The sequence below is a fragment of the Thamnophis elegans genome, chromosome 8, assembly GCF_009769535.1.
Source record: "Thamnophis elegans isolate rThaEle1 chromosome 8, rThaEle1.pri, whole genome shotgun sequence".
In the NCBI taxonomy this organism is placed as follows: domain Eukaryota; kingdom Metazoa; phylum Chordata; class Lepidosauria; order Squamata; family Colubridae; genus Thamnophis; species Thamnophis elegans.
The window spans coordinates 26,807,408-26,819,602 of record NC_045548.1 but is presented as its reverse complement, the minus strand read 5'-3'; the positions used below and the strand labels follow the sequence as shown (position 1 = coordinate 26,819,602).

The 12,195-nt window shown below is 35.4% G+C and overlaps 1 protein-coding gene across 1 annotated transcript in view; it reads right to left on the bottom strand.

Moving 5' to 3' along the window:
* The window catches only part of EPB41L3 (erythrocyte membrane protein band 4.1 like 3), a 95,354-nt gene that overhangs the window by 42,022 nt on the left and 41,137 nt on the right, over positions 1-12,195 (bottom strand). Inside the window, exons 4-8 of the mRNA XM_032223316.1 lie at positions 7,826-7,930; positions 6,481-6,523; positions 2,338-2,413; positions 903-1,121; positions 485-572 (exon numbers count right to left, since the gene is read on the bottom strand). Coding sequence (XP_032079207.1) covers positions 485-572; positions 903-1,121; positions 2,338-2,413; positions 6,481-6,523; positions 7,826-7,930 — 531 coding nt within the window. The remainder of the gene's footprint in view (positions 1-484; positions 573-902; positions 1,122-2,337; positions 2,414-6,480; positions 6,524-7,825; positions 7,931-12,195) is intronic.

The window sequence follows — 12,195 nt, the reverse complement described above, 5'->3', positions numbered from 1 at the left end:
AAGAGTGTTGTAAAGCACCAAGGAGGAGTATAAAAAGGTACAAAAGACAAAGCTCCATAACAGTACTTTAAAGTGCAAACTACAATATAGATGTTTAGGTAGAGGTTAATATTGGTGGAAAAATAAAAGGGGAAGAAGTGTTACTAAAACTTGTTTTTATGATTTTTAACTTATTATTTATTAGTAATTATTGTTTTTCTTTGTTTATGGTATCATTATTCTTGTTTGAGTTCTGTTTAAATAATCTGTCAAACCGCATGTAAGACTCATTATGCAAACAGCCAGCTCCCTGAAGAAATTAGTAATGCTGAAAAGGTAGAAGGAAAGAGAAGATAACTAAAAGCAAGGTAAATGGACACAATTACAGTGGTAATAAGTAGACCAGTAGCAAACACTAAGGGCCAAACAGGAACACCTTAGAGAAAACCTATCTATGATTGCTAAGAACTAACTGAATTATTAGACTGCTGAATACAATATGTACCTTGGCATGATGTAGATCTACTCCATACATAGACAGTTTTTTGGCATTTTCCAGAAAGTGCATCTCTGCTTCTGCAGGTGTCATTCCCCTAATGTTAATCAATATGGGGAAAAAAACCACATAAGAACAAGTGAAAGTGAAGTTGTTTCATGTGAAAAAAATATTTTCTTCAAAATGTAGGTTCTCCATGCATGCCTGTGCATATGCCAAATTCCATGAGTTGGCACTTTTGCTAAAGCTATGTAATTTGTTGTATCAAAGACATTTGATTTAAGTGGAGGTATTAAGGCAGACTATTTTAGCTTTTAAAGCTAAGGCACCTGAATGACTAGAGTCAAGACAACTTGCATAGCAAAGCAGACCAGGACATTCCATAGGCCCATTATTTATAAACATAGTTTCTCTCTGCATGTCTCACCTATGGCTTTTATGAAGCTCTATTACTTTATCTTCCAGTTCTTTAGTATGATTTGGTGCAAAGCGGAATTCACTGACATAGTCACTCCCATATTCATCAGGATCATAGTCTCCAAGCTCTGACTGAACTGTATAGGAGCCTAATAGTGCAAGTGTGACAAAAGAACATGGCAATCGTCCAGACACAATGTCATCTCGCAGCTGCAAGCAGAGATAATACCTGCAACAAATTTATATTTTAAAAAGCATATTAACATTTCTCTACTTAAGCAGAAGCATTAAAATTTTATACTAGTTCATAAGCAAATACACAATTTATATAAAACACATTGCTACTTTCAACAGTAGACATAAAAAGGAGCAAGAAGAAATACTGGGGATGGACAGACAGACGGATGGAAGCACTTCATACTCCATGAATACATAGACACAATCTGGAAACTAAAATAATTGCTCTATATTCAAAAATATGCAGAATTGCTGAAATGCTGTTTGCAGAAACAGTTTTATTTGTTATACGAGGCACAGCAATATCTAGTAAGCGACAATTTCTATTTTTTTAGTTATTATTAACTAAATGAATAATTGTTTGCAAACGATTTAATCTATTAATGTCAACATTAGTCTATTCTGAATTTGTTCCATTGAATCTTTTATGAGAATTTTTGCAGTAAAGGGTTCTCCATTAGAAAAGCACAGATAATGAAAGACAGATGGAGTTAAGGCACCAGGCTAGAAGCTAGGAGAATGTGAGTTCTAGTCCAGCCTTATGCATGAAACTCAGTTTGGTGACCTTGGGCTAATCTCTCTAAATCCAACTCAGGCTGGACTATTAGATATGTTTGTTGCCTTGAGTTATGTATAAAAGTAATAAAAATGTGATATAAATAAATAAAATAATGAAACTTACCACAAGCTCTTTACCATACCTTCCAATAATTCCCCATGTAAAGGGTTAAAAACAAGCAAGATTTCCACGTACATACACTTGGAAACACTCATTGCCAAGAAATCTGGGAATTGTGTTTTTTAAAATATATATGGGATTAGGAAGAAATCTATACTTCAAAATTTTTATTGGGGTAATCAAGCCTCAAAAACTGAGATGTGCGATTCCTGGATTCTGCAATAAGGATAAATTTGAGTGACTCTGATAAGCCCCCAGAAGTGAGAGTAAATTTCAACCTCATCCAAGAGTGAATGTTAAAGGAAGTAACAACATCCTAATAAGTATGACAGCTTTTCCATTACTTACCAGCTCAATAACAGAATAACAGAGTCGAAGTTATATATTCTAACCACCTGCTCAGGCAGATAACCTTATACCTCAATGATTTAAATCAGCTGACCTTATGGCAACAATTTGTTATTAAGCAAATTGTGGTCATAATGATTTTTTAGAAATAATTTCTGCTCAGTTATAATGCATAAACTACCTTGTAATATCTTCAGAAAGTTGGGCAGGATCTGGAGGGTAGAATTTAACATTGAACGAGAAATGCCAAGCACCACCTAAAATAAAACAAAATATTAATGGGATTCTGTGTCTTTGCACTCTCTATAAATATTTACTGAGGTTGATAGTGTTTTTACTTTCAACACTGATGCTTGTTTCTCCTGTTCCTTCTTTAAAATTATCAGAGCCATTTCCATGATATTTCTGAGTTTTATTCCGCAGCCATTAACATTTTAAGTTTCCATAAAACGATGTAGGCAATAGTTAAATAATGAAATAAATATGGAAATAACCACATGGATAATTAGGCATTCAATAGAGCTTCAAAATATGCTTCCATAACCCAGTGAAATACACAACTATATATATAAAACTCATCCATCAGCACTTTTATGAGTGCTACTTTTAACATAAATGAAATTGTAAAGAAAAAGAGGGGACATTATTGGACATGCTTATTGATAGGGTAAGAATAATTTGTATAGCATAAGTGGTTTGAATGTTTACATTTCATGTAATGCTTTTTAAGTTTCAATTTCTAAACCATTTCCTACTTTTTTCTTGTTATTTGTGATCTAATGACTTCCAAGGTTAACATAGTAAAGTATGTGAAATGTCCCTTGAGGGCAGTCCAAAAGCTTCAAATGATATGGCTGGAATCCAGTGATATTTTATAGAGCTCTTTTCTACCTTGAAAGCCCTCAATAGTATAAAATCAGAACTTCATAAATAATGTTAGCCTATATGAAGTAAATTATGAGCTTTTAAAGATTTCTCCTCTGACTCATTAATTTATTTGTTCACATGCATACACAAGGTACTGCAAGATACAAAGATTGAGCCAAATGGTCACAATGTCTATAATATGGAATAGTCACTAAGTGATTATTTAGTTCCTTCGCTGCATTTTAAAAAACAATAGCTATTTTATTCCAGCAAGATTGCAAAAGTAAAATTTTGAACAAAAGTTAGATTGCAGTAAGCATTACTGAAATGCCCGAAACTGGATTCTTAAAACCAAGTATCTTGTACTTTAAAAGCACTGGTTGTTTTTGGACGTTGACCTAGATGGTTTATGTATTCTTGGGCATGGTCTTGAAAGGGTAGTTTGAATGGCAACACACATTGTTTTACCAATTACAAAATACAGCATGTCAGCTTTGTTTTGTTTAAGGCTGCTGTATGAGCTCTGAATTTTATCTGGAAAGCACTGCTCTGACAGCATCAATCAGGAGGTCTTTTAATCACATTTTAATACTTTCCTTGTTTGCTGCACTTTAGTTTAACTGCACATGCAGTGATGGATATAGATGTTGAAAGTAAGTCAGGTTCTATTATTAAAGCCTTGTATCACAGGTTCCTTTAGCTATATACAAATGCAGTGGGCTCCCAAACCCCCAGAAGGCCCACACTAGCCTCCTTGGCCTCTAGGCAACCCACACACAAGCAGACCCAATGGGTAGTAGTCCCAGTTCCTTTCCACACTCTTACCAGGTCTACCACTGCTCCTAGTATTAGTAGTAGACTATTCCTGCTCTCAGGTTCAGGCTGCTTCGAATTATCTATTTTCAGAGTCACAGAAATTATCTCCTTCCCATAATATGACAGAAGCCATTCCACAACAACACCCACCATAGCCAGCTGATTTCTGTTTTGCTTTTATAGCTGCTGGGCAACCAGGCTGACTAGGGACAGGTCCTAAAGGGGAAGAGCACCATCAGCCGAGGTGCTAGCCAATTTTCAGACAGCCTGCTCTCTTATACCTTGGTATGCTTCAAGGAACAGGCCTTATGGAAATTCTGAAAGTGTAACATATATTACTTTTGTTCTACAAAGTTTCCATCCTTTAAATCAGGCCTATACCCTATTCTGCCCACCAAGCAATCTTATGTAGCTTGTCAGCGTTTTTTTTAAAATCAATAAACTCATAAAGTTTTAATACATCTGCAAAAGGTGTTAAGGGTTGCATAGAAGGAGCCTCTGTAGCCTCTGTCATGCCAAAAAAATAATTACTTTGTTTCTCACAGAAGACTTTTCTTTATAGAAATCTTAACATTTTAAAAGCATCTCTAGTTTCATCATGCAATAAATAAGCCTGTATGAAAACAGAAACTTTATTTTAATTTCCGATAGATAATGCTTACTGCAAAATGCACTTGTTTATGCATATTGCACCAATGAAGACAGATCAAGATGGCTAATATTTACTCCATGGAAGCCTCAAAAGTTGAATTCTACCTGAAGATAACTAACTTACTGAGATAAACACCGATGCTTGTATCTGTACAGTATTCAAACATAGAAAACGCTATTACCTCTTTCACTTGATCACCTAGATATTATTCTGTTTAAAATTCTTTTACATTCATAAATACAATATTAAACCACAAGTATTAATGGCATGGTAGCTCTATATTTAAAGTCCCCTGTTTAATCTTGATAGATTATCTTCACAAATAACAATGTTTAGATGGAAAGTACAAGAAAAGTACAAGAAAAAGCTGAAGAAATATAGAAGTCTCTTTAGTGGTACCTTTCTGGTGATAATTTTTTAATTGGATTCTAGATGATAACTTTAAATGACCAATGGACTTCAAAGAAAATTGGTTTTAAAATTGAGAACCAAGTTAAATATCTGGGCATTCCTCAGACTAGATGAATTGTATATTGCTTCAGAATAACTATGTTAAGTTATGGAATGGTAATAGAAAGGATGCTGGGATGACCAGAACTCCAAGGACTAGTCATAAACGCTATTTGTTCATCCCCATTTTAACTTCACTGAACAAATGTCTGTAGATCAAAAACCACCTATATAACTGCTAATTTGTTAAAATTTCCTTTGCATGATACTGAAAGAATAATCACATCTTTGGCATTTTTTTTAAAAAGTTTCCAAATAAACAAGCACAAAGGTAGGGTTAAATCACATATTAAGTGCATATACTGTAAAGATATATCATCAACATTGTGTTTCTATACCACTACATATAACTTTGTGTCTACACACGTTCCTACATATAGCACCATAAGTGTTATGCTATTTTTTTTTGCAACAAAAGTAAATTTTACAGCACCTTCAAAATTGTGTTATTTATATTGCACAGGTGGTCTTCAATTAATGAGGACAACTGGGTCTGACAGCTTGTCAAAACATGTTTATTAAATGAAACATCACACGATTGTGCTGAACTTACATTATTTCTGCTGCTGTCATTAAGCAAATCATCCATAGTCATTAAGTGCAACAGACTGCGATCTGTGATTTACTGCAAGCTTCTTCATAGCCTTTCCTTGTCAGAAGCTGTCTATGAAGCTCACACCATAAAGACACTGTGACAGTCACAAATTTGAGGACCAGTAAAACTATTTTTTCAATGCTATGGTAAGTTTGAATGGTTGCTAAACAGGGAAACTGTATAATTTTACAGAAATGGGACGTGATTCATAAAACCTAGCATAATAATCTCTCTAGAACTTAATATAGTATAGAGGTTTTGGTACAGTAGTTCTTTTCTTAACTACCACCGTCATATATGCACAATACTGTACTAATCTTGAATAGTGGGTATTAAGGCTAATAATATCTCATCTTAAATATATTCAAATATTTTATGCAAAGTTTTAAAATATTTTATTTTAAATATATTCAAATATTTTATGCAAAGTTAAAAATATTCTTAGTTATCTAAATAGCACATGGCTTGGTTATTTGTGATACCTATTGTTTTCCATAGTATCTGCTCAGCCAGTTTGATTCTGTGTAGTTTGTGCAGTTCAGGCTCCTTCAATTAAATACTGTCATCTACTGGAACCCTGGAAATACTTCTCTGTAACAGTGTCTGCCTTCTGAAATGAGGTTCCCCTCACCGATCCAAAATAGTTTCCCCTCTGCTGTTGTTTCAAAGAGTTGTAGCAACCAGACTTTTCTCCCAGGACTTTGGAAATGAGACCGGTCATTGCTCTTGTGATCTTTTATCTTTAATTTCAGCATTTTATTGATTGAGTTGTTGAGAGTTGGGTAGCATACATCATCACCATCACCGTTATTACTGAATTATTATTAAATGGTATTTTTAAAACTGTAGAATCTACCTCTGATAAATGACTGACCAAAACTTACTTCGGATCTGCTTTTTAATTTCCTTAGCTGGATCCAACCAATTCTGAAAAGAAAGATTTTAAATATTTAAATTAGGTGTGCACACACTTTGATAAATCATGTTAAGTAACAAGTACAGTATTAAAATTGAATTAATATGAAACTCTTTACAAACTGAGTGAGTGTGGAGCAGGTAAGCCTAGTTAAATGTTTCAATTGAATGGTAAAATCCTGAAGTGCTTAATTACTTTGGTCAAACCACTTTATGGTTTTAACAAAGAACAAGTATAAGAGCTGATATGTCTCCAATTCATATCATAAGACTAAACAAGTTCCAATTTTCTTAATTCCAGCTTCTTAGCTATAATCTAGATATAGTGATTAATCTTGCAATAATGTTTCATTTTATACTTTAGTATTCAAATTATTTTTATAACTACTACAAACCAAGTCGATGGATATACTTATATGCCAGTAATAAAAATGCACTGTAACATCTGAAAATAGCAGAATAGAGGAGAAAGAACTGGAGAAAATAACAAAATATAAAATACCTATAAATAAAAGTAGAATGATTGTGGCAAAAGAAGAGAAAGGTAATACTAATAGTAATAGGTGCCTTGAGTGCAATTCCAAAACATCTGGAACACCACTTGAACACCACTGGCATTGGCAAAATCACCAGCAGTCAATTGCAAAAGGCAGCTTTATTTGGAACAGTTTACATCCTATGACAATCAGAAAACAATATCTGCGTATCCCAGGTCCTGAAAGATTTGATAGATGGATAAACATATCAAATCCATTCTAAACATGGGGCTGACAGCACAGCCAATCCAGTTCGGACTTTCTGAGCTTAACTACTATAATAAAAGCAGTTGTATGTTCAATCAAATATAGCTTGCAAGTAATTTGGGCATCTGTAAATGTATTTCAGATATTTTTTCTTTCTTACGCTCCATCATAAATATTTCAATAATGAATGTTAGGACCAATTTAAAAGAATTATCAAAGTAATGGAAATTTTGAGGAGGGGGAATTAAAAAAAAGATGAATGAGATGTTACATTAATATTGTATTAATCAGTAACTGTCTTTTTAACTTTTTAACTTTTTAAAAATTTTCACCTATCTTCAAGAACATACAATAGGACACTAAACGTGTGTTTTCCTTAAGTCTCAAAAATATCAAAACCAGATGTAATAATTGCTTTGAATATTTTAGAGAGTATTACTTAAATTGTTATAGGAGTTTTAATTATTCTTAAGCAAAGCACTGGTCTCATTCTATAGCTGCTTATTCTTGAATTAAATATATTTGACCCCATGCCATCTCATGATTTCCTGCAATAAATGATTAATTTTACCTTCTGGTTTTCCATATCTCTGTAAGTGAGTCCAAAATAATCTTTTTCCAAGAGGTTCAGGTGCTCACATACTTTGTCAAAAAGAATCTGGCCCTTTGACCGCTTCTAGAATCAGGGGAAAAATTCAGAATAAGTTTCAAGCTATCATATCCTTGAACACCCTACACTTTAAAAAATGTTCTATAAAATGTAGAACTCATTAAGCAATATTAGGCTTAATATATTTTTATTTATTCCAGGGACCACATTTATTTTTCCTTTGGTGGGGCGTATATTTATAATATAAATAGCTTATTCTAGTTATCCCAATTCAAGATGCTGATACACTGCAACAATATTATGAAAATATCTTTATCTTTTCATTTCATTTCTGAAAATGCAATTTAAGTAATATTATGTGTTTACATCTTAAAACTAAAGTTAGTTTTTAAGTTAAATGTTACATGAAATCATGCTGCTTTACACTTTAATAGCAATATATATTCTTCACAGAGAAATACAATTATGTCCTATATTGCTGGTACACAATATTAACCTTCCCAATTGTCTGCATCCTCCAATATTTACTCTAATCTTTCTAAGAATCTAATTCAGTAGGCAGAAATTAAAATTATTTTCAAGAACTTACAGTAAGTATGCGAATACAATATAATGTAATAATTAAACAAGAATATGTTTATATAGTTTCCACAGCAAATTTTCCACTCTTAATTTACTTGACTTTGAATAAGATCTATTAAGTAAATATCCGGTTACTGACAACAAATAGGTATATCACTCCTTTTTACAATGTATTGTAAAAAAGAGGCAGCAGCTACTCTAAAGCCTCTTTTAATTTTTAACTAGCTCTTCTGTTTTTACTTCATCTCATTTTGTTTTCATCTTTTAGTTTTCTTCTGCTGGAAATCTCCCTTTTTATTATTTTTAATGCAGACTGATATTTTTATCATCTCTTCAATTTGTCCAGATGCTGCAAAGCTTACCTAACAAAGGAATGAGGATTTAAAAAACAAAAATAGCAGTACCATAGCAATAGCATTTTAGGCTTATATATACCCGCATGTAGTGGTTTACAGCACTCTCTGAGCAGTTTACAATGTAGAAGGATTATTTGTGCTTTGCTCCCAACATCCTGAGTCCTCATTTTACACACCTCATCAGAGGTGTGCAACCTTGAGTCAACCTTGAGCCCCATCGGGATCAAACTTCATGCTGTGGCCAGAGTCAGCCTGCAATACTGTACTTTAATTACAGTGCCACCAGTATTACTGACTTCACAACAAGAAAATGCCTACTGATGGCAAAACCACATTATCAAGCTTCTGACTGCAGTTAACAACAAATTGGACACTCTAAAAGAGATTTTTATTAAGCTTAACCACAGGCATCCACTGTGGTCCGTTTTCGGCCTCCCTGGCCTCCTGCAGCACTCTGCCAGCCAAAAAAAGGCCGTGTGGGGTTGATAAAGTGCTGTAGGAGGCCATCCAGGCAGAAAATGGGGCAGCACACTGGGGCCCTGCACCCTGTTTTGTCAGCAGGGTGCTGCAGGAGGCATCCATTCCGTCTCTCACCACCGGCCAGTGAATGAGAACCACAATGCTGATTCGGTCCAGTTTGACACCCCTGATCTAGAGAATAATATGGCCAATCATCTAGACAATAATAATAGCAATATAGCAATAGCAGTAGACTTATATACCGCTTCATAGGCCTTTCAGGCCTCTCTAAGCGGTTTACAGAGAGTCAGCATATTGCCCCCAACAATCTGGGTCCTCATTTTACCCACCTCGGAAGGATGGAAGGCTGAGTCAACCCTGAGCCGGTGAGATTTGAACCGCTGACCTGCTGATCTAGCAGTAGCCTGCAGTGCTGCATTTAACCACTGCGCCACCTTGGCTCTAAATAAGGCATTTCTTTGTTAGAGGGTTTCCTGCACCCCAGGTATTGAAAATGATTCCACCCCATCCCTAAAGATATTGCCTTAATCCTTTTACTATGTCCAGAAGCCTCAGAATACTTCAGATCTTTACTTCTGTCTTTTAAAGTTTATTTCTGGAACCTCTGTCCATTTTTATTGTGGGTTTAATTGGGCAAAGGAAAGTCTCTATTTGGAAGTATCAGTTTTGTTCCAAGATTCCTGGAAATTATGATAATGGTCTCTGGGCACCAAGGAAAAGCTGCGCCAATCAAAATGTGGTTGAGGCACACAGAATCAGATCCACCCAGTCCCCTGCTGTTTTGGATACAAAAAGGGCATTCTCTCCTGGTTGGGCTCAAAAATACTGTCAGCTGGAAAGTTAACAATTTGCCGGGGCCCGATGCTGCAAGCCCAGATTTATGAACAGGGTTTCACAGCAGAAACCCATGGAGCATGGCCTCTGAAGGCCAAAAGAGATACCAAGATATCAATCACTACAACCTGTACCCTACCATAAGGCCTTGGCTGGTGCCAGACCCTAAATCCAGCTGCACACATTTCCAGAGAGGAATTCCTCCTCTGGTGTCAGCCATTTTCTCCCTCAGTCATTTCTATACTGTGAAAAGGCAGTGGCTGATTTGCAAAAGGTTGAATGGCTCTCATCCAGAGAGATTCTAAATGAATCCTTCTCTCATTGAAACATCCCCATATTGCCAGCATGTCCAAAATGAAGCCTGTTAAGTTTGTCAGTAGATCATGTTCAAAAAGAGAATACCTCAGTCATGTTTGAGTTTCATCACCCAATCCTGCATGCCAGTAGTGTTAGCAAGAAAAACCAGCAATTTGTTGGGCCCGTGTGTCCACCCAAATACATTCTGAGCCGGAAAGGTGAAGTAGGAAAAGTACTGTTTATGTGCATAAATACTTGACCACTCAGCCTCCTCTTTCAGGCAATAACTTTTTAATGTTTTACTTGAAACAACAATAAGCAGAATTCATTCATTGGTTACAGCAATTTGATGCATTGCTAATATTTTGGTACCTGCCCAATGACTTCCATGTAACTACTTCTGTACCATCCCTTAATAAGCTTAGCATGATCCTGTTAATGCATATCTAAATATTCATCATTTTAATGAACCTTTGGCTTGAAAAGGTCAAGCAAGATCCTCTTGACTTATTGTTATCTGTTTAACTGCTTACTTTTTGCTCCCTATCTAAAAAATGTGGGAACTGGAGACAGAAAGTCTCTGATCTGCTGATATCAGTAGTCTAGAAGAGGAAAGAATATGAAGGGATAGCATCAAAATAGGGAAGGGAAGTGATAATACTGCTTTATACTGCACTAAATACTGTGGTCCAGTTCTAGTCACAATCTAAATAAATGCTGATGCAACTCTGTTTTAGTTTAACGAAAATAAGAATGAGGGAAGACATAATAACAGTGTTCTAAGACATGAAGGGCTGCCACAGAGAAGAGGGTGTTAATTTATTTTCCCCAGCACCTGAGGGTAGGACAAGAAGCAATGGGAGGAAGTTTGTCATGGCGAGATCCAGCCTAGAAATTAAGGAGGAGTTTCTTGACATTGAAAAATGTTAAGAAGTGGAACAGCTTGGCTCTCTGAGTTGTTGAGGCTCCATTCTGGAGCTTTCCATTTGTCCAAGATGTTATGAGGGCAAAGGGTTGGGCTAGAAGACCTCGAAGGTCCCTATGATTCAATGATTTAGATTGTCTCCTAGAATTACTTACAACTCTTATGAAAATGCTGATAAATGAACTGTTAAAGGCCAAAGCCATAATAGTCATGAAACATAAGGTAGCAGACTCAGGTGTAAGAGCTGGAGGCATCAAACTAGCTCAAGGCAAAAGTTCCCAAGTTGGGAGAAAAGAACCCAATTTAGGCAAGCTTCCTATTCTAATACCCCAAAGATGTTTTAGTTGTCTCTTGAGTAAATTTCCTTAAGTACCTATATCCCATAAGTTCACCCATGAAAAATGCAATCTCTAAATAAAGAACAAACCACCACAGACAGAATGTAATATTTTCCACAACATCTGTCCCTTATGTGCTCTAAAGTGAGCAAGACTATACATTTATTGGTGTGGGATTTTTCTGAAATTTAAGACTTGGAATTTATTTGTTGACATATAATGATTGTTGATTGCTGTACTGTGGGTTATTTTTTAATTGTAGTTTTATGGTATACTTATAATCCTTTTTGTTAAGTTCTCACTAAAAAAAAGCAACTTTCTTGCTGATCCTGTCTAAAACAACTTTGTCTCATGGCTTTTTCTCTGTTTGGATGGGCATTGATTATCCCATACCCTGAAACAAGGGACGTGGTGGCTCAATGGCTAAGATGCTGAGCTTGTCGATCAGAAAGATCAGCAGTTTGGCGGTTCGAATCCCTAGTGTCACGTAACAGAGTGATCTCCCGTTACTTGCCCCAG